The sequence below is a fragment of the Cricetulus griseus genome, chromosome X (genome assembly GCF_003668045.3).
Source record: "Cricetulus griseus strain 17A/GY chromosome X, alternate assembly CriGri-PICRH-1.0, whole genome shotgun sequence".
Classification (NCBI taxonomy): Eukaryota; Metazoa; Chordata; class Mammalia; order Rodentia; family Cricetidae; genus Cricetulus; species Cricetulus griseus.
This window is the reverse complement of record NC_048604.1, coordinates 2390927-2416586: the sequence shown is the minus strand read 5'-3', so window position 1 is coordinate 2416586 and position 25660 is coordinate 2390927. Positions and strand designations below refer to the sequence as shown.

At 44.6% G+C, this 25660-nt stretch overlaps 1 protein-coding gene across 1 annotated transcript in view; it reads right to left on the bottom strand.

Moving 5' to 3' along the window:
• LOC100758339 (paraneoplastic antigen-like protein 6B) overlaps positions 1-24925 on the bottom strand; it is a 54139-nt gene extending 29214 nt beyond the window's left edge. Inside the window, 1 exon segment of the mRNA XM_035450105.1 lies at positions 24730-24925. Coding sequence (XP_035305996.1) covers positions 24730-24896 — 167 coding nt within the window. The 5' untranslated portion in view covers positions 24897-24925.
• Positions 24926-25660: the final 735 nt, after the last annotated feature.

The window sequence follows — 25660 nt, the reverse complement described above, 5'->3', positions numbered from 1 at the left end:
TTTCATGTCTTGAATCGTTTCTGTCACTTGTTTGATTGCTTTTCCTTGATTTTCTTTAAGGGACTTGTTGATATCTTCCATTTTTTGGTTTGTCTTTTTCTCCATTTCTTTAAGGGAATTTTTCATTTCCTCTTTAAGGGCCTCAATCATCCTCATAAAGTTATTTTTTAGGTTGTTTTCTTCTCCTTCATCTGTGTTGGGATGTTCAGGTCTTGCTGTTGTAGCACCACTAGTTTCTAGTGGTGCCTTATTGCTCTTTATATTGTTCAGTGTGTTCATACCTTGTTGTCTAAACATCTCTTCCTCTAATCGGTATATGTGGAGCTTGTGCTTCAAGGGATGTCTCTTTCTTCAGTTGGTAGGGTTGGGGCCTGAGTCTCCCCTGACAGCTCATTCAGGCACAAGTAGAGCAGAGTTTCTGGTGAACGCTCCTCCTGGTGGAAGTGGGTCCAATGCTCAGATGTTCACTCTTTGAGGTGCAGGTGGGGCTACAGCTCTGGTGGACGCTCCTCCCATTGGAGGTGTAGGTGGGGCTTAGGGTCCAGTAGTTGATGTGGTAATGAGGTATTGATGATGGGGAATGTCCTTCCATGTATGTTTATCTCATTGGTTATTGAATAAAGTACTGTTGGCCAATGAAGAAGCAAGTTAGGAGGGACTAGGAGTCAAGGAGGATTCTGGGAAATGTAGTAAAAAGATCCAGGCAGGAAGTGACATAGCAAGCAGACTCAGAATATAAGCAGGAAATCGCGCTCTCTCTCTCCTTCTCTTCCTCCAGCTCTCTTCTCTACAGAGCCACCATGTGAACCCAGGATGAGGACACCAGTGGAAGGCATCCTTGATAAGATAAGTCTTATAAGGTATATAGATTTATGATAATTAAGACTGAGTTAGCATATAAGATATCCTAGTCAATTGGGCCCAGGTGGATCAAGTAAAGACTTATTGTTACATATCTCCAAGTGACAAATGGCAGTGGATGCTGGCTGAGACACAGGTGCTCTTTCCCAGAGGAACATTTTGCAATAGTTTCTGGAAGGCACTGCTGGAAACCACTGCTGTCGTTTCACCTGGCGATCACTCCCTGCTCCTGGGCCTGAGGCTGGAGCCTCCCTCTGAGACTGCTCCCAGGTCTGGGGCTGGTGGCTCCCTTGATGCTTCTCGGGCCTGAAGCTCTGACCTTCCTCTGAAGCTGCTTCCAGGCTGGGATTCAGGTCTCTCACTCTATTTTTTTATTAATTTAATTTTTATACTCCAATCCCAGTTTCCCATCCCTCCTCTCTTCCTGTTCCACCTACTTCCCTCCCCCACCACCTCCTATCTGCTCCTCAGGGAGGTTAAGACCTCCCCTAGGAAGTCCACTAAGTCTGTCCCATCATCTCATTGAGGCAGGACCAAGGCCCCTCTCCACCCCCACACCCCTGTGTCTAGGCTGGGCAAAGTATCTCTCCATATAGCATGGGCTCCACTAAGTCAGTTTGTACATTAGAGTCAGATCTTGGACCCACTGCCAGTGGCCTCATATATTGTCCCAGTCACACCATTGTCACCTATATTAAGCGAGTCTAGTTCGGTCTTATGCAGGTTCCCCATTTGTCAGACCTGAGTCAGTGATCTCTCACTAGCTCGGGTCAGCTGATTCTGTGGGTTTCCCCATCATGGTCGTGACTCCTTTGTTCATATTGTCTCTCCTCCCTCACTTTGACTGTACTCAAGGAGCTTGGCCTATTAGTTAGTTGTTGATTTCTGCACCTGTTTCCATCTGTTTCTGGAAGAGGGTTCTAGCTTCTCTGGAGTTGTGGATTGTAGGATGAATATCTTTTGCTTTATGTCTCGTATCCACTTATGAGTAACTACATACTATATTTGTCTTTCTGGTTTTGGTCTACCTAACTTAGGATGGTTTTTTTCTAGTTGTGTCCATTTGCCTGCAAATATTAGGATGTCATTGTTTCTTTCCGCTGAGTAGTTCTTAAGTATGCAAATGTACCATATTTTCTTCATCCATTCTTCAATTGAGGGGCATCTAAGCTGATTCCAAGATCTGGCTGTTACAAATAATGTTGCTATGAACATAGTTGAGAAAATGTCCTAGTGGTGTGACTGTGCCTCCTTTGGGTACATGCCCAACAGTGGTATTGCAGGGTCTTGAGGCAGGTTGATCCCTAATTTTCTAAGAAATGTCCATACTGATTTCCACAGTGGCTATATAAGTTTGTACTTCCACCAGCAGTGGAGAAGTGTTCCCCTTTCTCCACATCCTCCCCAGCATAGACTGTCATTGGTGTTTTTGATCTTAGCCATTCTGACTGCAACTGAAATACTAAAGCATCAATCTATTGTCACTTCAGTTAGTTCCTGCCAGAGGACCTTTGTCTGTTATGTTCTTTGGCTAGACTATTCTTCTATAAATGCACAGATGTCCACTTCTCCTCCAGATCTCTGACCAATGGCTATGTTGTCAGGAAACTTTGCTGGTCACATTTATAAAGTATAGCAGCCTTTGTGCTTCCTAGCCTTTGGTTGTGCTATTATATTAATTCATAGTAGAATTTTTGCCAAAAAAATTTTAGTTCAGATTTACTTCTTAATGCCTATTTGTCTGTGTCTGTGTGTTGCTAGCTCTGGGAAGCAAATGAGCATCTTTACCTTTTGTAGCATTATTGGATCTCCTACATGAGACAGCTTGAAAGCTTGCAATTCAGTTCCTCCAATGTTCTTGTGGAATATTCTACTAGAGGATATGGTTTCAGGGCTTTATTCATTGACACAACTCTTAAGAACTATTCCTGTACTTAAGCTTCACCTATCATCGTTTTATGCAATTCTAATCTCTGCCTTCACCCTCACTTGGACATTTCTCTGTGCTTCCATGTAAATGACATTGAAGACTTAGTGCCTAACCTCAGACTCTGTTCCATCTCTTCATTTCAAACCCTTTAGAGGGCTTTTTCTTCAGAATGTCTGTTAGAAACAAATTTTGTTTAAATTCTCTTCATTACTTCTCCACAAGCCTGCCCTGTTGCCTTAATCCCTAGCAGAAGAGGATGGTGATCTCATGTCTGAAGCTTTCCAGGCCATAGCTGCTGAAATTCGAACCTTTGGTTTTCTAGCTTTGTGACTCTAGCCCTTAGTTTTCTCATCTTGAAAGTAGTAGCTTAGAACCCCAAATGTGGTTGAAAGAATTATAAAATCATTTGTGTGTGTGCTCAGTCCCATCAGCAGCAATTGATGAATGAGAGGTGTCAGTATCCTTGACTTTTCCCTTACTCTACCCATCCAATGCAGTCCAATTTCTGCCAACCTCACCTCTAAAATAGTTATAGAATGCAGTCACCTGATCCCAGACCCACCAGTTTATAACAGTCAAAGTAAAGTCTTGAAAACCCCAAAGAGGTTTCTCAGAATATATTTTCTCCCACCCCAATCCTATCTTCTATCTGATCACCAAACTAAGGGTGATGGTTACTCTTGATTGTCAACCCAACTGGTTTTTGAATAATCTAGGAGGCATGTCTATGAGGGTGTTTCCAGAGAAGTTTAACTGAGAACGGAAGACTCACCCTGAATGTGAGCCATTGTTCCAGACCGATGTCTTCAGGACTGTGAACGGAGCCAGCCGTACAGTCCAGGGTCCGATTCTGAGTGGAGGTGTGTGGACTAGGGAAGTTTAATTACCCAACGACACTAATGATGAGACAGGAAACACCATATCATCTCAGAAGGGCTCCCAGCTGATGCCAAGCAGCCACTGTTTATTGAGAAGTCCATTTAAATAGTCCTCCAAAGGCAGGGACATCAGGAAGCATCTATATAAGGCATATCGCTAACATCAAGTGATTCTATTACCTAAACAACTCTTGGTCACCTAGGCAGAGTCCTCAGCCCAGGCATGGGCCTGCTCAAGGCTTAAGCTACAGAGATGCAAATTAGGAGGCATATTACCCTGAGGCCATGGTAAACAATAGTAGCCCTACTGGCAATTAGCAATACAATGGTGAGCCAGAGCTTTCCAGTGCCCCTGTTTACAGGAGCTAGAATCTGGGCCCCAAAATATTCCATAACAGAAATATTCTGTCCCCCACAGGCCATCTTATCCCATGAGCTGGAGTTCCAAAATGAATCAAAAGGGAAACAAGTAGGAAAGCATCTGGCCCCCAGTATTCATCTCTCATTTCCTGACTGTGACTATAATGTGACCAGCTGCCTCAAGCCCTCACCTCCATGATTTCTCCACCATCATAAACTGAACTCCTCTGAAATTTGAGCCAAAATTCACCCTTCTTCCCTTAAGTGGGTCTTTGTCCCAATAGGAAAAAAAAACAATAGTGTTGACACACGACTACTCCAAAGCCTTTCAATCACTTCCTTTGCCTTCAGGGAATAACCCTGAAGTCTTGAAGAGGATGACTAAGGTTGCCATTATCTGGGTTCTTTGAAGCTGTCCTCAGAAGCCCTGTTGCTTCCTGATATCACCATTCTGTCTCATTCCCAAATCTGTTCAATGTGTTACTCATTTACTTTGCAGAGCCCTGATGACTCAGCATCAGTCATCATTTCAGCTGAAAAAAAAGGTCAGGGTTCCAAGCCACCATAGAATAAGAGGATCTTCCTTGTGTAGCAATGTCACCAGTGCACCTTCAGCACTGAATCAGTAGGTGAGAAGGGATAGAGTAAAGCAGAGAGTGCTAGGTGGTACCACCTCAATATTTCCCAATAGTAACTGCCATGAGAAGTTACCCTTGAAAGATGCTTAAGCTAAGATTTTTTTCCTTTGAGTTTGTACAAGCCAATCATGATGCCTGCTTCATTTTTACATATCCTCTATCCCTTCTATGTAGTTGTGGTATTTTGAATAGGCATGGCCCCCATAGACTCATGTATTTGAATCCTTGTCCCATAGAGAGTGGCACTATTTGGTGGTGTGGCAGTGTTGAAGTAGGTGTGGCATTGTTGGAGGAAGTGTGTCACTGCGGAGGTGGGCTTTGAAGCTCATATATGCTCAATCCGTGCCCAGTGCAACAGTCTCTCCCTGCTGCCTGAGCATCAAGATGTAGGATTCTCAGCTCCTTCTCCAGTACCATGTCTTCCTGTATGCCAGCATGTACTGCCATGATGATAATATGTCGCGTCCACCCTTGACCAGCAAGAACGACGCAACACCGAGGAATCTTCTTCAACACAGTTTAATCGGGAACTTCTTGATTTACAGTGAAATGGTGGCCCTGGGTCAAGGGAGACGGGGCCTGATATAGTCTACATCTACCAATCACCTAACCCTACGTGGTGCGCCAGGATAGGTTGTCTCCAAGCAGAATTAAGAGGATACATGACCTTTACCAAATTAGGAGTTGTTTACCACTGAGAGCGCTCGCCGTCGGGCTGGCGGAGGGCGGAAACCGGCGCCATCTTTTGGGCGCGGTATTCTGCAGCTCCCTACATGGGATAGGTAGGGTCATAGTGGGTGGGGCAAGAGAGGAGGGGAGGGAAAGGGACCTGGGATTGACATGTAAAATAAATTTTTTCTAATTAAAAAAAAAGAGTGGAGTGGTGGAATTGAACTTCTTAGCTTGCATATATTTCAACTTGACTCCAGTGCAAACAACTTCCAAAAGTAAAGTCTGGGGAAAAAAATCTTGGTTATATAGCCACCACTCAGCACCCTGGGAGTGCCACTGACCACTCCTGGTCACAATTCCATGCATTCCAGAGCTTATGGGAGATTTCACAGGGCCACTCAGCTAGAGGTGGGCAATATAGGCTGGATGATGATGGGAGATCTTCCCCCTGCTGTTTCCCATAGTGCCATTACTTACTGTGAACAATAGGTAGTTCAGAGGAGGAGTGAGAATGATGTCCAGTCCCAGAGGAAGTTCTTGTACGCAAAACACTGGGCCACATAGAACAACCATTCTAGTATCTACAAAAAGGAAGGAGGGAAGGACAGCCTCTGCATACACTAGACATTTTCTTAATTTATTTTTGTTGCCTATTAGACTGACTCTCTCTCTTCCCGCACCTCTCTCCCTCTGTGTTTTGTGTGCATGTGTGTGAGTGTGTGTGTGTGTGTGTGTGTGTGTGTGTGTGTGTGTGTGTGTTCATGTGTATAAGTACAGAACTCACAGGCATATATGTGAAAGTCAGAGCACTATCTCAGGTATCAGTCCTTGACTTCCACCTTGTTTGACACAGGGTCTCTTGTTGGGCCCTTCCCCCATAGGGGTCTGCTGACCAGCTTGTGACTAGGAGCTTACCTAGCAGGTACATCCTGTTTTCTTCCTTCCTTGAAGGCCTGAGTGCAAGTTCCTGTTATCCTGTTAGTCACCCATTCAGGATTGCCTGATGGGCCTGGGAACCTGAACTTGTTATCTGGGTAGTTTTCCACCATCCCTGCTGACTGGTATATAAGCCCCCACTCTTGTTGGAATAAAGGGCATTCTCTCCCTGCAAGAAAGACCTGCTGTCTTGTCTTTATTTAAATCCTCAAGCCCCTTGCCCTATACTGTGGAAGTGTTGTAGTGCAGGCACTACAAGTGGAGGTCCCACTGAGATAGGGAAAGAAGGGAAGACGCTGAAGGATCACCCATGAAGGCTGGCCAGCATTTTCAAAAAGGTAAGGAGCGGGTGTATTGAACATGGGTGCTACTAGTTCTTACTCTTATGGGGAACCAACTGTCCAATTGTTAAAAAAGCAGGGCACCAGTATCAAACATAAGACATCAAAAGGCTTCTTGAAAACTGTACATGAGGTCAGCCCTTGGTTTTTGGTTTCTTAATATCCCTGATTGGGAGCAGGTGAAGGGAGACCTACTAAGGACATTACAAAAAGAAGGGGCAAATGCCATATCAATTGTTACTTTTTCTCTGTGGCGTCAAGTCAAGGAAGCACTTCTTAGTGATAACAAAGAGTCTGTTATGTCACTCCAAGCTTCTGATGTTTCTGCCTCTGAGTCCTCTCTCTCCTCTTCAGGGGATGAGACTGAGGAGGGTGAAGCACTTCAATTCGAGAAGAACATCCTCAAATTAAAGCCTAAGCTTAGGAGATGCTCCCTTGAGTCGCATCCCCCTGCTCGTAATCCTGAGCATTCTAGCTCTTTCTGTCTTCCTTCCGCCCCTCTTGAAGAGCAGAGGGGTGGAGTGATATTCCCAGTCATAGAGACAATTAATCCCCAAGGCCAGAGTCAGAGAGAGCATGCCCCTCTTAACTTTAAGGATATAAAACAACTAAAGGAGGCAGTTGTGGCATACAGGCCTCATGCCCCTTTTACTCTATTTTTTAATCTTTTGCAGCCTTGAATTACACACCCAGTGACTGGCAGCAATTATGTAGAGCTACGCTGTCAGGGGGAGATTATTTGATCTGGAGGGGTGAATACCAAGAACTTTGTAATCAAACAGCGCAGCGCAACACAGCTGCTGGTTTCCCTGGAAGGAACTTAGAAATGCTTACTGGCATGGAGCCTATGCAGGTCTAGGCCAGCAGATTCTCTATGACCCTGCTGTATATGCATAGATCTCAGCGGCTGCTGGCCAAGCATGGAAAGCCTTACCTAATAAGGCTGCAGGAGACCAACTTTCTAAGGTCCTTCAGGGACCATCTGAACCCTATTCTGAGTTTGTGGATTGGCTCCTGCAACATGCAGGGCGCATGTTTGGGGATGCCGATGATGCCATGCCTATAGTAAAACAATTAGCTTTTGAAAGTGCCAATAAGCACTGCAAGGAGGCTTTATGACCCCATAAGACCAGAAGCCTCAAGGATTATATTCGAATTTGTAGAGATATAGATGGACACCACATTATGGGACAAGTTATCGCTTCTGCCATGCAGGGTAATAAGAGGATCGGTAGGGGGGGGCAGATTTAAGACATGTTTTGGATGTGGGCAAGGAGGTCACTTTAAGAAAAATTGTCCTGTTAAAGACTCTTTTGCATCTCCTCGCCCAGGGCCAGGTCTTTGTCCCCGATGTAAAAAGGGACATCATTGGGGCAATAAGTGTAGATCAAAGACTGATGTACAGTGTAACCCTCTGCCACTTCCGGGAAACGGGAGTCGGGTCCGCTCCAGGCCTCTTATTCCCAGGTGTACGGAGCCCTAGATATACCTGTTTCCCACCCTATTCAGGTCCTACCCCGGGTGAACCCCTTTGTATCCAGGACCTTGTCAGAGGTACCCCAGGAAGCACAGGACTGGACCTCTGCTCCTCCTCCAGAGCAGTATTGACCCCTCAGATGGGACCCCAAGCTTTGGGCACCGGAGTTAAAGGCCCTTTACCACTGGGCTCAATTGGGTTGATTTTAGGAAGGAGTAGTGCTACTTCAGGGAGTTAGGGTCATTCCAGGAGTGATTGATGAAGATATTGAAGGAGAGATCAAAATAATGGTGGAAGCTGGCAAGGGAGTCACTGTTATACCCCAAGGAGCTAGAATTGCTCAGTTAGTTCTGTCCCCTAAATTTACCACTAATAACCCCTTCCTTAAGCCTGTAAGGGGAGAAGGGGGGTTTGGATCTACGGGACCTATGGCATGTTGGGTGTCCACTATGGAATCCAGACCCTTGATGACCCTGACTATTGAAGGATGGGCCTTTCAGGGGCTTTTGGACACAGGTGCAGACATGTCTGTCATTTCCCTCAACCATTGGCCCAAGGCATGGCCCCTGCAAGAATCAGATAGTAGCTTACAGGGTATAGGCCTAGCGAAGTCACCTAGTAAAAGTTCCCGCCTACTAACTTGGAAAGACAATGAGGGACATTCTGGAATATTTCAGCCCTTCATTTTGCCTCACATCCCAATCAATCTGTGGGGCAGAGATAACCTAGAAGCCATGGGGGCCTACTGACCACACCTCCTGTGCAGCACATGCTTAGAGAGCAAGGCCCAGGAAGAGGGATTGGAAAGAATTTACAGGGTGATCTCCTGCCTGTATTTGATAAACCCCCAGTGCAGAGATTGCTTGGAGACCAGAGAGGATTGGGGCAATTTTTAATGGGGGCCATTGTTCTGTAGCCTCACATACCTCCAATTTCTATCACCTGGAAAAATGATGAACCCGTTTGGGTAGAACAATGGCCCTTATCTAAAGTAAAGTTGGAGGCTGCTTATGCCCTGGTCCAGGAGCAACTCAATGCCGGTCATATTGTCCCTTCTACCTCCCCCTGGAATACTCCCATATTTGTTATTAAGAAAAAAATCAGATAAATGGAGGCTGTTACAAGACCTGAGACCGGTTAATAAGATCATGATGCTCATGGGTACCACTCAGCCAGGGTTGCCAGCCCCTGTAGCCATCCCAAAAAATTGGCACTTGCTTGTGATAGATTTAAAGGATTGCTTTTTCACCATTCCTCTACACCCTGCTGATTGTCAGTGCTTTGCTTTCAGTGTTCCATCTTTAAATTTAAGAGAGCCTTGTAAGAGATATCAGTGGGTAGTTTTGCCTCAATGCATGGCTAATAGCCCTACCATGTGTCAAGTTTATGTTTCTCAGGCTATAGAGCCAGTCAGACAAAAATATCCTCAATTGTATATAATTCATTATATGGATGATATATTGTTGGCTGCGCCAAAAGAAAAGCTATTGTTATCTGCCTTTGGGGATCTTCAGACCACCTTAGGATTGGATGGCTTACAAATAGCACCAGAGAAGGTACAAAAGGAGTTTCCATATCATTATCTAGGACATTGCTTTCTTCATAATGGGGTATGCCCTCAAAAGATTAATCTTCGACTGGACACCCTTCAAACCTTAAATGATTTCCAAAAGCTTCTGGGAGATATCAATTGGATCAGACCTAGTTTAAAAATTACTAGTGGACAGCTCAAACCTCTTTTTGATATTTTACAAGGTGATTCAGATCCCAACTCTCCTCGAGTCCTTACTACAGCAGGACTGGAGTGTAACCATTTAATTGATAGATTATGCCCAGCCTTTAAAATTCTTAGTATTTTGCTCTGCTCATGCCCCTACGGGAGTTTTCTGGCAAGAGAATCCTATTCTTTGGGTGCATTCTCAAGCCTCCCCATTTAAATCAGTGGTATCCTATCCCTAAGCTATAGTTATACTCCTATTTAAAGCACAAAAGGTTGCCTTACAAACTTTTGGTGGGGAGCCGGATCAAATTGTTACACCATTGTCCCATCAGCAATTAGAGTGGCTACAAAATAATAGTGTGATTGGGCCATTTTTCTCTCTGCTACCCAGAGTGATTTTGACAACCATTACCCATCCAATAATTTGGTTTCCTTTTTAAAGATACATCCTTTGATTTTTCCAAAGATTGTAGTCTCTCAGCCTATTTCCAAGGGGCGTGTGGTTTTCACCGATGGTTCTTCAAAGGGTACAGCTGTAGTTGTATCTTTTCCCATATTAACACAGCCAGAATCACTGCAGCTTCTGCCCAAATGGCCGAACTCTTAGCCTTGGCCATGGCTCTACAGTTTTTCCCCATGGGGGCACTAAACATCTATACCAATAGTCAATACATTGTTCATATTGTCCAACCTCTGGAGACGGCTGCCTATATTGCCCCCATCTCCAGAGTACAAGAGAGTTTGCTGCAGATACAGGGTCTGCTATGGCAACGGAGTGAACCTGTATTTGTGGGACATCTTAGGGCCCATACCTCTTTGCCAGGACCCCTCAGGGAAGGAAATCGCATGGCTGACAGGTATACTTAAATCATTTCAGTTTCACAATAGCTCACTAGAGCACAATCCTTACATAAGCTCTTTCATCTCAGCGCAGGGTCCTTACTCTTTCATACTGGGATAACTAAGGAACAAGCTGTTCAAATAGTTAAGGATTGCCCTCTTTGTGTAGAATTTCTTTCTGTGCCTCACTTGGGAGTTAATCCTCGAGGACTTCTGCCCAATCACATGTGGCAGACGGATGTAACGCATGTGCCATCTTTTGGTAAATTACAATTTGTCCATGTTTCTGTAGATACTTTTTCCTGTCTGATATTTGCCTCTGCCCATTCTGGAGAAAAGGTGAAAGATGTTAAGAGCCGCTGTCTACAGGCTTTTGCTTACAGGGGGATCCCAAAACAAATTAAGACTGATAATGGCCCTGCTTATGTCAGTAGAGGTTTCAATCATTTTTGTCAAGACTTTGAAATTACCCCCAAAACTGGTATTCCTTACAACCCCCAATGATAGGCTATTGTGGAGCATGTCCATCGCACTTTGAAAACCTATTTGGCTAAAGTAAAGAAGGGAGACCTTGAGGGTCACCTTGGTTCTCCTCACTCTACTCTATCACTTATCCTTTATATCTTAAAATTTTAAATTGTGGATGCTTCTGGTAACTCTGCAGCAGACCGTCATTGGCGGTCCTCTGCACAGCAGAAACCTCTGGTTAAATGGAGAGATCTTCCCTCGGGCCTTTGGAAAGGGCCAGATCCAGTTTTGATGTGGGCCCGAGGGTCTGTTTGCATCTTCCCATATGATAGTGAGTCCCCAATTTGGGTCCCGGAGCGTTGTGTGCGCCCTGTTCCTGCTGATACACTTCAGTCATCAAAAGACCCATTGGGGTTTTGTGAGGAGCCAACCTGTCCTGGTGCTGGTGGGTCTTTGGAGTCAGGTGTGGACAGTGATGGTCAGCTCCAACCATAGTCTGGGAAAGGCAGCTGTCAGAGAATTTTCAATATGTGTTCTTCTATCATATGATAACACTCCCTTGGGAGAAGTGCTTATTTGTTCCCTCCAGGAATGCCATTTGAGAAGCTGTTGGAATGGTGAGAGTCCAGCCTTGGTGGTTCAAGTTCCTGGTACTATGCCTACACCAGTGGAACACTTGGGAGAGAACCGGCTCGTCCTCACATCACAGCAGCCACTGTCACTGCAGCTACAGCTTCTGACATCACTGTCTTTCACTCAGTTGCCACAGCAGGCATGCTGGATAAGCTCTCAGGGAAGTTTGCCTCTGCCTTAAATTCCCAAAATAATATCAATTCTTTAGTACGATTGGGCACTTTAAATCTTCACACAATTCAATTGGCTACTCTAATTATTAAGACCAGGGTGCCTCCCCTTTCGGGAGACTCCCTCTTAAAGGGACTGCAGCTAACAGGCCAATTAACTAAGGAATGGAGTAGGCTGCTGGCCCTCAGAATTATAGCCATGGGCAGCACCGATTTAGCCCTAGTCTGCCTTTGCCACATAGGATGGTGGCAAACCCAGCGCCATTTTTAAACTAAGCAAATCATGCTTTTCTTGGCAGCAGATAACCCCTCAGTGCAGGTATGGCTGGGCCTGCAGGACAAGTGAGCAGTCAATGACGGGTAAGACTTAGGGGACGACTGCTAACCTAAGACAGAGGGTCTGCGGGGCCTGGGCAGGCTTTTCTTCTTTTTTTTTAAAATTTATTTATTAGTTCTAGTTAGGGAACAAGCTTGTTTCAAGTCCCTTCTCCCTCTCCCTCCCCTCACCCTCAACCCTCCTCCCCCACCCCATCCACCCACCACTCCCCAGGCAGGGTAGGGTCCTCAACATGCAAAGTCCACCAAATCTTCCTGTGCTGGTCCTGGGCCCTTCCCCATGTGTCCAGGGCCAGAGTGTAACCCTTCACGTGGGATGGGCTCTCAAAGTCCCCTCTTGCACCAGGGAACAATTCTAATCCACCATCAGAGGCTCCCTGGAGTGCAGAGGCTGGGCAGGCTTTTCAATGACAGGTAAAGCAGATGTTGATGTCCTGGGCGACCTAAGACAGATGCTCATTTTATATGTATATATAAAAGGGGGACTTGTTGGGCCCTTCCCCCATAGGGGTCTGCTGACCAGCTAGCAGGTACATCCTGTTTTCTTCCTTCCTTGAAGGCCTGAGTGCAAGTTCCTGTTATCCTGTTAGTCACCCATTCAGGATTGCCTGATGGGCCTGGGAACCTGAACTTGTTATCTGGGTAGTTTTCCACCATCCCTGCTGACTGGTATATAAGCCCCCACTCTTGTTGGAATAAAGGGCATTCTCTCCCTGCAAGAAAGACCTGCTGTCTTGTCTTTATTTAAATCCTCAAGCCCCTTGCCCTATACTGTGGAAGTGTTGTAGTGCAGGCACTACAGTCTCTTATCTACCATTTTGTTCTGCCCATAAGCTTTCAGACATTCTCCTGTCCTCTACCTCCCATGTTGCTGTGAGATCACTATTGTTACAGAAGCATGCTAACAAGACTGGATTTATGTATGTTCTAGGGATCTGAACTTCCATTTTTTTTCATGTTTTTACAGCAAGTGCCGTAACTGCTGAGTCATTCCTCTAGTCCCTAGAAGTATATTCTGTAACCTCTATCCTACAGATGAGAAAACAAGGCACCAAGAAAAGGAAGGAATGGTGTTCACTGAAACAAAATGGACAATAACTTAAAAGCAAGTATGCAGAGTGATAAGAGATAACTAAGGTTCACAATTCCATATCAAGAGCTGTCTTGTGGGGATAAAAGGCAATGTTTCCCAAAGTAACTGGGAAGACTAGCCTGAGAACTTTACACACACTGTCCCATTCACAATCCATATATACCCAGCACATGTCTGCCTTATGGTCATTCCATAGATAGTAAAAGTGAGCTGTTAACAAGGTTAACTAAAGAGCATTGTTCAGGGTCACAAGTCTATTAAGTTGGATAGTATGGGGATACTTTGTAATCTAACAAATAAAGATTGCCTGAAGATCAGAGTGCAGAGCTAAGCCACTAGTTAACCACACCTCGTTAAAAGCTAAGCCACTAGTTAGCCACACACACAGTAAACCACTAACTAGTTAACCATAGAGGACAGGCAATAGTGGCCACATCTTTAATCCCAGCACTAAGGAGACAGAGGCAGATGGATCTCTGTGAGTTCAAGACCACCCTGGGCTACACGAGAGTAAATCAGTCTAAAAGAGAAACAGAGCTCACACCTTTGATCCCAGCACTTAGGATGACATACCTTTAATCCCAGCACTAGAGAGGAATATAAAGCAGGAGCTCAGTGCAGTTTCAGGGAGTCTGAGGTTTGGTGGAGACAGATGCAGTTGAATTCAATCTGAGGATTCATGGAGACAGGATCAGCCCTTTCAGTCTGAGGTAGAGGTAATAGCTAGTAGCTGGCCACTGTGCATTTCTTATCTTCAGCTTTAACCCCAATATCTGTCTCTGGGTATTCATTATTTGTGCTACAGGGTATGGAGACTGGGCACTCTTGTTGGGCTGCAGTAGCTCTAAAGCCTTCCTGCATAGCAGAACAACTTGCAGAGACTCTACATTTGAGTTCAAGGGCAATCTTGAGGCTGCTGTTACCACCTCTCTAACTCCTCTTCGATCATACCATCAACACTGACCCAGCAGGGCTGTGTTGCTGAAGGTCTTACCTTGCCTATGTATTTTAGGATATCCATTTTTCCTTATCTGGAATGCCCTTTTCCCTAGTCACCCTAGGGACACCCTCTACATATTCTCACACAAGATATTCTCCCCATGGTCTATACCCCCTGGCAACCTTGACATTCTGTTGCTACTATAGTGACAATGATCTCCATTTTTTTGTAAAATACTTAGTTTTGTGTTTATCTAGTTTCTGTACTGGATTCTTACTTTTCCATGGGAAGTGACCTTGTCCTATTTATTCTTTTATTCCCAGTAACAAATAGCTTGTAGAAATGTTTAATAAATGCCATACTCCTCCATACCCTTGGACTGATTACTGTTTAACTCTGAGCCTTCGGCATTATGTTGTCTCACCCACGCTCCTGCCCAGTGCTCACAAATCAGCAGCATCATATATGACATATAGAGCAATGAATATCCACGATTGCTAAATGCACAGGTACTGATAATAGTTACTGTCTGTAAGGATTCAGGCATTATTCTGGTCTGCCCCTGTCACCTGGCAGAATGCACTCAGGCAGTACCCTGGTCAGCCCAGGGTTCCATGACTACTAGTCTCCACACAGGGGCAAAGGACCCCTTTAAAAGACCCACTTATGATCTCTTTCCCGCTGTTCCCCTGGGGCAGACAGGGCTTTTCCTGTCTCCCTCTTCTCTTCTGTCCTCTCTCTGTCTCTGTGTGTCTTTACCTCTGTTCTTTTTCCTTCCCCCTCCCTCCCTGTCTAATAAAACTTCTCACTAAGCTCTGTCTGCCTGGCACGTTTGTCCCCTGCCTCGGTTAACCTCGCCTGCCATGGAATCCGCCAAGGTTCACAGTGTACTTTATTGTAGCACTGGGGGCAGTTCAATATGCACAAAACCTAAGAAGAATGAAATAACACTGCAGTTCTCAAGGGATTCTGGAGACCTCTGAGAAGTTCTTGTGTCCTTTTGAGGGAGGGTTCAGAAAACCAATTATCTCTTCATAATGAGGCTAAGATGGTTTGCCTTTTGCTTTCTCCTTTCTCAAGAGTATGAAGGAATGTTCTGGAGGTTATCCAAGTGTGGTATCATGGTAGTCTGAAGTCAGAAATGGTAAGGAAAATCCAACTATCTTCTCAGACATTAAAAGGAATCACAATTAATGTAAAAGGGGAGCTTCATAGATGGTTCAGCTGGTTAAGTGCTTGCCAGAAAGCTCTGGGTTCAGTTGAGAGAATTTCTTCAGTGAATGAAGAGGGATCAATGAAGACTCCAAATGCCAAACTTAAGCTTCCACAGGCACCTTCTACATACATGTTCACACACTTGTGAGCAGGAATGAACACACACACACACATACACACACACACACACACACACACACACACACACACACACCAAACATGTATATACATGTAAAAAATGAAAAAGCATTCTTACTAAAGTTCATTTTATATGGTTTCTTTGTAAGATATTATGGTTAACATATTTTATTGTCATCTTTACAAGAATAGTTTTAAATCTATTGTTTTTTACTTCAATGCAGTAAATTTTGTACTGTGTTAATACACACACACATACACATCCAACATAAAGAAGAATTCTTCAAGGCCCTCAATAATTTATAAGATTTCTAAAGGGGCTGGTAATGGTGGCACATGCCAGTAGGATATTTGGAAGAGATAGAGGCATGGGGTTCAGGAGTTTGAGGCTATCCTGGGCTACACTTTTAGATCTGGCATAGTGGTGCATGACTTTAATTCCAGCACTCAGGAGGCAGAGACAGACATATCTCTGTGTGTTCAAGTCCAGCTTGGTCTACATAGAGAGTTCCAGGACAGCTACATAGTGAAACCCTGTCTCAATTTAACATCAACAAAATAAGAATGCAAAGGGGTTGTAAGAACAAAAGTGTTTAGATGTATTGGTTTTGAGAATTGGTAAGTTAATATTGCTTAATTTGATGCTCCAAATTGGTGTTGGCAGAGCCATTTTTCCTCTGGGGGCTCTTCTTGAAAGGATATGTCCCAGGCCTTAACTCCATTCTGGTGGTATATTGCTTATGACAGCATAACTCTGATCTTTACTTCTTTATTTGGATCTCTCTCTCTCTCTCTCTCTCTCTCTCTCTCTCTCTCTCTCTCTCTCTCTGTGTGTGTGTGTGTGTCTCTCTCTCTCTCTCTGTCTCTCTCTGCCTCTCTGTCTCTGCATCTCTGTCTCTGTCTCTGTCTCTCTCTCTCTCCAATACTTCCAAATTTTCCACTCCTTACAAGGACACCAATCCTATTAAATTCAGAACCACCTTAATGACCTCAAAGAAAAGCAATAACCATCTTAAGACAGGATCTGTAAAGATTATACTCTGAGATACTCAGGGTTGATATTCTAAAATATTTTTAGGTAAAATTCAACTCAATTCATAATGAAGTTAAAGAATTTGTAAAGAAAAAAGAAGAGGGAGAGAATTTTGGGCTTAAATAGAGGAAGCTAATTTCACACTTCCGTCCATGGTAATGAAGAACCAAGAGAGATTCCCAAAGGAAAACTTTACAAATGCTTGTTGTGCTATATTTTTTCCAGTAGATGCATGACAGTCAGAGACCCAGGTCATGCTCTGAAGCACTTTGGTCAGCTTGATGCTGGCTGAATAAAGTGTGCTGTGCTGAGCAAGAACTTCATGCTCTTTGAAGATAGGCCTGCTCACAGGACATGGGATAAGGAGAATAATCTAGGCCTGAAACTTTTAGAAGCAATCAAACATGTTTGTGCCAGAGGTTTGGGAAGAGGAAGAAAGGGGGGTTTCCGACACTTTAAAACTTCTATAACTATACTGCACTGACAAATGTTTCTAGGGAAAAATGAGTTTGGTTTCTAAATTTAGAGAGCAAAAATATGTAATGAAACGTAAAACAAGGCAGAAAAATCTGCTGGAATTGCATTGTTGCAGCCATCTAGAGAGTTCAGCAAGGAGCCCATCTGGATCCTATACCTCATGGCCTTGGCAGTAATAAGAAAAGCCACATGCAATGGAAGAGGCCTCACTTATCAGGGAACATCATGTCACCTACCTAATCCAGCCTGGAATAGCTAATCACTATAGATTTTGAAGCTTAATGTAGCACCTATTTATTAATTCCCACTTGCTCCAAGTGAAGCGTGTAGCCTGGCTTAAATGGGTTCCTAGAGTTCTGGACTCACAAAGCTACACTCAGGGTGTTGCTGATCTGAAGGCTTTGCAAAGAATCTGTTTCCAAATTCAGTCAGTGTCTGAGTACTCAGTTCCTCCAGGTTATAGGACTGCAATACCCACTTCCTTTCTAACTGTTGCTTGGTAGTGACTCTTCACCCCTTCCATGGGCCACTTCCCATCTCAGCCAGCAATTGTGAGCTGAGTCTTCTCCCACTATGATGTCCTCTTTTTTCCCCACCTACTTCCTGGCAGGCAACCCAAGACCATCTCCACTGTTTAAGGATAGCTGGTAACGTTCAATACATCTGCCAAATCCCCTTTGCCACAGTTTCACAGGCATGGCTGTAACATCATGCTGCACTGTGTTTGTGGAAAGTCTGTGTCTGGAGACTATAAATTCCATCCAGCAGAGGGTTGTTGTTGGCTCTATTCTCAAAAACTTACCCCTTCTAAATTGCTTCCTAGCTGCTCTCAGCTTATGATTGCAGTGATTCTCTTAGCAACAGCTGGAGCTGGTAACCTCTTTTCTGATGCAGGCCACTATAGTGTATTTTTTGACTGAATATCAGCTTATTTAAAGACAGCCCCCCACCTGCTGTACAAAACCCTTCACTCTTGTTTGCCTATGTATTTCCAGCCTTGTGCCTCACTGACATGCTCTCTCTTTGCTGTTTGCACCCCAGGCCTCTCTGCCTGCATGCTGATTCTGTCACTGGAGACATTTTTGTTTCCTCTACTGCTCTACACTTGCAGACTGGGTGAATCTCTGTTTCGACCAACCTCAAAACAGTCTTCTCAATGACCCTTTCAGTCCGCTAAACTGAGTTTTGTGCTATTAATGTTGCTCTCAGTCCAGTACCATGCTCATCCCCACCTATGTTGGTTAATTTTTTTCAACTTGAAACAAGCTAGAGTTATCTGGGAAGAAGGAACCTAAATTTCAAAATGCCATCATTAAAATGACTTATAGGCAAGTCTTGGGGGGAAGGCATCTTATTAAGCAATGTTTGATGTGTTAGGGCCCAGCCCACTGTGAGAGGTGCCACACTGAGCAGGTGGTCTTGGGTTGTATTTAAAAAGCAAGTTGAGTGAGTCATAAAGAGTAAGCCAGTAAGCAGCATTCTTCCATGGCTTCTGCTTTAGCTCCTGCCTCCAGATTCTTCCATTTACTTTCTGTCCTGATTTCCCTTCATGATGGACCATAACCTATAAGCCAAATAAATCCTTTCCTTCTTAACTGTGCTGTATCACAGCTACAGAAAGCAAACTAATACACTGCCCTAGGCTGAGTCCTTGTACTCTAAAGGACCGAATGCCTGCTCCACCAAAGGGAAAAGACAGTAGGGAAGACTCAGCAGGCAATGAAAGCTAAGCAAGGGTCATTGGATACCTATTCAAATCCTAAAGACTTTCAAAGGACAGAGCCTGCACTGCAGAGCCTCAATGGAAGCATTAAAGCTAGAGCTCCAGGAAAGGGAGGAGCCATAGGAGGAACATAGGCGTATGCTGGAAACTGCCACCCAAAAAGGGTGGCAGGTGAAGGCTGACTTTGGGCCCAGCAAACATCATCCTGGGAACACCAAGTGAAGCTGATGCTAGGGCTCCTTATAGAAGAGCAGATAGTTGCTATTGGCTGAGGGTGGGTCACCACTGCCTGACAGGGCCACAAGGACATGGAAGTCACCTGGAGAGGTTGTTCTGTTATTCTGCGGGACATTCCCCAGATATTTGCTCAAAAGAGAACCCTGATAACTCTGGGTAGTTGTGGCCAGATATATACTAAGGCAAGGTCAGACTCCACTGATCCTTCATGAGGCAAGGCTGTCCTTGCCTTCTTGTGCAGCTTCATCTCACCTCTTCTACACATCCTGGGCCTTCTTCCTGACTATAATACTGTGTGGGACGTCCTTGACTTCTTCCTCAGAATCCACTGGAGAGCTGGGCTCAAGGGGAGTGACTCTCTATGACACAGAATGAGACTGAGGATATCATGGGGTGCCCTAAGGTTAGGTATACAGAGATTAAGACTTTCTGAATGGTAGGATTTAAGGAACAGGAATCAGGACAGCCGAGCAGAACAGATCTGTTCTCCACCTTCCTCTTTATCTCCATTTTCAGGAGAAGTCAGACATCGTATTGTCATTCAGTGTTAAAGGGGGTGGCACACATGACTCATGCCTCCTGTCTGAGAACAGGTCACTTGGTAGAGACATAGTGTCCACAAACATTATGCAGTGTGAATGCCTAGAAGAAGCCAGAAAGAAACCCAACTTTGACCAGCACAGCATGACCACCAGCCATGCCCAAGAGCAGAAGTAAGGCAAGAACAGTTTATGGACTATGATCTGGGCCACATATCTGTATGCTTAAGGCACTACAGATATGGCAGCAAGCTCATGGCTATCATGACTATGCTTTCACAGGTAGTCACTATAAGCATGTAGCTTGCACCATTCCCCACTGTTACTTGGAGCCTTCAAAAACTGATGTTAATTGGGGCACTTGCCTGATTCAGAAACAACAGTTACTATTAAGAGAGAGCTCAGAACTATTAGTAATATTCTCAGTGTCCTTCAGCTGTTTTTCCAGGTTTGTTAACTGGGCCAGTTTTCTAAGACACGGGTTGTGGGGGCTGCTTTCCTAATGAGCTGTGTTCACCAATTATGATTTGAAACTTCCTGTGCCTCCAGAATCTTTTTCTGAAGAGGATTGTGATGCTGTCCAACTCTCTTCAGAAGAACTCCTCTGAGGGCTTGTCTTAAGGCAACTGTGGTAGTTTGAAAGTAATTGCCCCCCATAATCTCCTAGGGAGTGACTGTTAGGCTTTGTTGGAGTCATTGTGGCCTTGTTGGAGGAAGTGTGTAACTGTGGAGATGGCTTTGAGATTTCTTATGTTCAGGATAACACCTAGTGTCTCAGTCAATTTCCTGTTGCCTGCAAGATGTAGGACTCTCAGCTACTCCTTCAGCAACATGCCTGCATGAATGTCACCATGCTCCCCACCATGATGATAATGGACTGAATATCTGAAACTGTAAACAAGCCACCCCAATTAAATGTTTTCCTTTATAGGAGTTGCTGTGGTCATGGTGTCTCTTCACAGCAATAGAAACCCTAATTAACACAGCTACTATTGTTACAATGAACTACCATGGCCAAAAGCAACTTGGGGAGGAAAGGGTTTATTCAGCTTACAGTTCCATATTTCTGTCCATATCATTGAAGGAAGTCATGCAGGAACTCAGGACAAGAACCTGGAGGCAGGAGCTGATGCACAGGCCATGCTTACTGGCTAGCATCACAATGTGCCCTAAAAGCATGGCCACAGCTCCCTAGGGTAATCTGAGCTGACCACAGAGCTTGCAGCAGAGGAATCTGTCCATCATCAAGGCAGGAAAGTAGTCTGCCTTAGAACTGCCAAGTGGCTGACATGTACATGGGTTTCTGTCTTGGCCCATATGACTCTGAAGAGAAGGAGCCAGGGGCTCAAGGGAGTTCCTCTAGGAACAGGCCAAGGACAAAGGAGAACAACAGACCATTTTTCCTTTCTGAACTTTCTGCGGACCATGGAGGAAACATACAAAATCTCTCTCTCTCTCTCTCTCTCTCTCTCTCTCTCTCTCTCTCTCTCTCTCTCTGCTCTCTCTCGCTCTCTCGCTCTCACTCTCTTGCTCAAATTCAAGACACAATTTGAGTCTACACAGTCTGAGTCCCACACTGTCCCACATATTCAATTCATGCTCACCTTCAGTGACACACTCATGTTCAATGTGGTATTCTGACAGAAACACATGCTCCCAACATTCAAAAACACACTCATTCACACTCAATGACACTGACCCCATTCACTGGCAACACATATACATTCATTCACTGTCAGGAATGCACACACACACACACACACACACACACACACACACACACACACACACACACTACCTCCAATCTGACCAAGGGACAGGCTGAGTGTTGTGACAGAGTGAGATGAGCCATCCCTGCTTAACTTTTTTTTCTCTGTTGTGCCATCCAAGCCTTCAGGGATGTTTTCAGAGGAATCAGTTGTTCACTCTCTGTCCCACGAGTGGCACCCAGTTTACCCAGTCCCTAAACATCTTTCAATGGAGAGACTGGAGCTGAGCTCTGCGTACTAGTAGGAGTAGACTAAACAGGTTGAATAGACAAACACAACCTCTGAGTCTTGCACAGCTTCTGAAGGGGAGTCCTATCTCATGTCCTGATCCTTGTAGACTCCATTCTTTACCATGCTATCTATGTAGATGCCCTCTGGCACAATACTTAATACACTGTCAAGGATCCTAGGGATTGCCTGCCTGCTGTCTTGCATTCTCCCCTTTACACATAACTTCCTTATTCCTGTGCTCCAATCTCTGGAAAACCATATAAACAGTACATCCCACAGCATGAGCCTCCTTGTGGCAATACATAGTTTAATAAAAATGGGTTAATAATTAAGAAAGAGTTATACTAATTTAAGGTCAATTTTGTTATATGTATACTTCTACTCTTGTTTAGGCATTGTGTTTATACAGCTCATAAAATTCAATGTATAATTAAATACAGTTTATAGGTTAGTAGTCAAAACTTATAGTCATGTTACTTAGGTTTACTAGATATACAGAAATATATTTAAGATGGATAGATATTCTTTAAAACCTTTCAAAGACCTACAGAATATAGCATTTAAAATGATTTATTAGGGGTTTTCATGACAATGACACACAATGCTCCTAGCAATACCAATTACATCAGAGAGGAAGATGGGCATCAAAGAAGCTCATTATGGAATTTGACTTCAATGTGGCAAAAGTGGCCTACTGGGCAAAGAACTGCCCTAGCCTCAACTGCTGATACAGTAAGCACACTGTCCAGACTGGACAAGGCAGTTACAAAGGAAAGTGACTTCTGAACTTGCCAAAACAAGATGAAACAATCCTTTGGGGTTCCCACTTCATGGAGGAGTCTGTCAGAAAAATAACTGACAAACTGCCAATACAGGTGGGACACTTTCAAATTTCCTGCTTTGCTGAGAAGTCTGCTGACATTCTAGGCCTATAGGCTAAAGATGGATGCCCCAACATTACAGAAAAACTTTGGGTGACTGTCCAGGCAGCGAGATATCTCCATTAATTCTAGAGTTTATATATTATCATTCTGAGGTTTTTGATGGAGTTGAAGACAGATAGTTATGGTTTTCCTTATTTATGATAAAAGATAAGTTATATATAGAACTTTAGACTCACAAAGATATGATAGATGATAGAATATTTTCTTAAAATTTTGTCAAATGTTAGTGGACTAACTATTGTTAACTATAGTTCTTGTTTGATAACTGTTTTGTTCTATATAATTTTGGTATTTTAAAGTTAAAACCCTCCTTTTTATTTAGACAGAAAAGAGGAGATGATAGGGGATGTCCATCTGTATGTTGTGAATACATGTTTCTCTTATTGGTTGATGAATAAAGCTGTTTCAACCAATGGACAGGCAAAATGTAGCCAGGCAGGAAGTATAGGCTAGGCTACCAGACTAGGTGAATGCTGAGGGGAGGGAGGCAGAGAGGAGTTGCTAGGGAAATGCTATGTAGCCACTGAAGGAGTAACATGACAGAGCATTATGGGTAAGCCACAGCCTCATGGCAATGCACAGATTACTAGAAATGGGTTAATAATTAAGAGAGAGCTAGCCAATAGAAGCCCAAGCTATTGACCAAACAGTTTATAATTAATACAAGCCTCTGTGTACTTATTCTGGACTAAAGGGCTGTGGGACCATACAGAACAGAAACTTCCATCTACACATCCAGGTACCTATCTCCTGCCCACCCAAGGGACTACCATATCTCTTCTTTGGCCAATGTTAATCCAGCCACTGCTGGCATTCCACTTTACCCCAATAGTGGTGGGATGTAGTTGAGCTTTTCTCATGACTGTAGTAAAATACATGACAAAATCAACCTAAGGAAGGGCAGATTTTGGCTCACAGTTTGAGGGTATAGTTCACCATGGTGGAAAGTCATTGAGGCAGGAGTATGAGGCAGCTGATCACATTTCATTTAAGTGAGGCAGTGGGAAGCAGTGAATGTTCATTTATTTTCATTCAGTCCTGTATCCCAGCATATAAGATGATGCAACCCACATTCTCTCCTCAATTAATCCAATAGACATGCTCAGAGACGATGCCTAGGCCAGTCTAGATCTTGTCAAGTTGACAATATTGGCCATCACCACAGGCTGAAATTACAGCCACATCACAAGGTGAGCATTTTTTGTCATCCTCCATCCTCCATCCTCCATCCTCCATCCTCCACCCTCCCCTCTAGCTCTTAGGAATGAATTCAGGATTTATTGGTAGCAAACCAATCAGGTAACAATGTATGCATCTACAGAAGAATAAGTGGCAGGAGCTGGTTTAAGATGCAAACAAAGAGCTCAAACTGTGTGGGAAAGAAGTAAGCATAGCCTTATCATGAGGCAGACCCTTGGCCCCAACTACCTGTCTACATTGAGGAACTAGTTCATGTCACCTCCAGCCCCTTCCTCGTCAGACATTCTTGCAGCCCCTGCCTCAACTACATCATCTTCCTCATCCATACCCCCCCCAACAGGCAGTCTGGCTTCATCTATTACTCCTGCCTCATATATAACTCCTCCCTCATCTATAACTCCTTCCTCATCCTCTGACCCTTCCTCATCCGACACTCTTGCCTCAGCTACGGCTTCCTCCTCAGCTGCTCTTCCTGCCTCACCTGCTTCTTCCTCGCCCTCTGTTTCTTCCTCACCTGACACTCTTCCCTCAGCTGCAGCTCCTTCCTCCTGTATAAAGGAGACAGGAGGAGCTGCACCTGCTCCTCCCTCCTCACCCTCTGTTCCTTCCTCATCTGACACTCCTGCCTCATCCTCAGCTGCTCCTCCTGCTTCACCCACAGCCCCTGTCTCATCTACATCTCCTTCCTCAACTGAAGCCCCTGCCCCACCTGAAGCCCCTTCCAAAGCTTGCCCATGAGCCTGTGCAGGGAAATTGAATGTATCCTGTGACTCTATATCAGGCACCCGAGGCAGGAAGATCACAGTCCAGGGCCCCCTCTCATTTGGTATTTGTTGGGGGATCAAACTTTGGTTTAAATTATCAGCGAATTCAACCAAAGCGACCTTTGCCCCAATCTCCTTTCTGAAGACCTTGCCAAGCACTCGGTACATGCCCAGGGGCCTGAGGGAAGCCTGCACAGCCTCCTGGAATTCTTCTTCCTCACAGTCATCAGGGATGCCCAGGATGAGCAGTGAGCGCTGGGCATTGACACCCATCCACCCACACCAGTCCTGAAGAATCGCTAGTGCCATAGCAGTGGACTTGGAAGGGAACATGACCAGACAGGGATGTGTGCTGACTGTAGCAGCCTCCTCCTCAGCCTGTGGATGGAAAAAACAGAAAGGCATTTTGGTTTCCAGCAATCCAGGTCCCACCAAACATACAGCTGTTATCCTGTGGTCCTCTCCTGCAATTACTGTGTGAGACAGGGACTCTTCTATCTTCTCCAGCATGAATATTGTTGTCTCCTACTCACCCCTCTTGTGAGTAATAAGCATAAGTCCCTGTTCCTCTTGGGCTGATGTCCTTACTCTACCAGACAGCAACTGTGAATGTACTTGTTCCTCCCACCATCATCTATAACTTTGCAATCAGATGTCCTTTCTAGCAACCCTCTACACCCCAAGTCTAGAATCCTTCCATAGCCAGCTTTCTAAGAGCTCTTGTTTTCTCTTTCTCAGAGCAGGATCTTTCCTATCTTTACTATTGTTGCCACAACCTGAGTGTACCCACCCACACCTTTTCACACAGTCTAGAGTACCCTAGCTTTCAAAAAAAGGAGTCCCTCACTCTCCCAGATCATCAGTAAGCCTGTAACCAGAACACCTCCATCCAGAACCCTGTGGCTAGTGTCTGCCACCTGTCTTCTTCACAGGCTTTGGCTGAGACCCCCCTCCTCTAATGATGACATTTCATACCAGCCTGTCTGCAGTATCGTGGTCCCACATGAGAAAGGTTCCCAGCTACCCAGTCATTTTCTGTACTTTTGATGATACTGTGGACGCAACCAGCTCTGAGACCTTAAAGCTCTGGAGTTTTT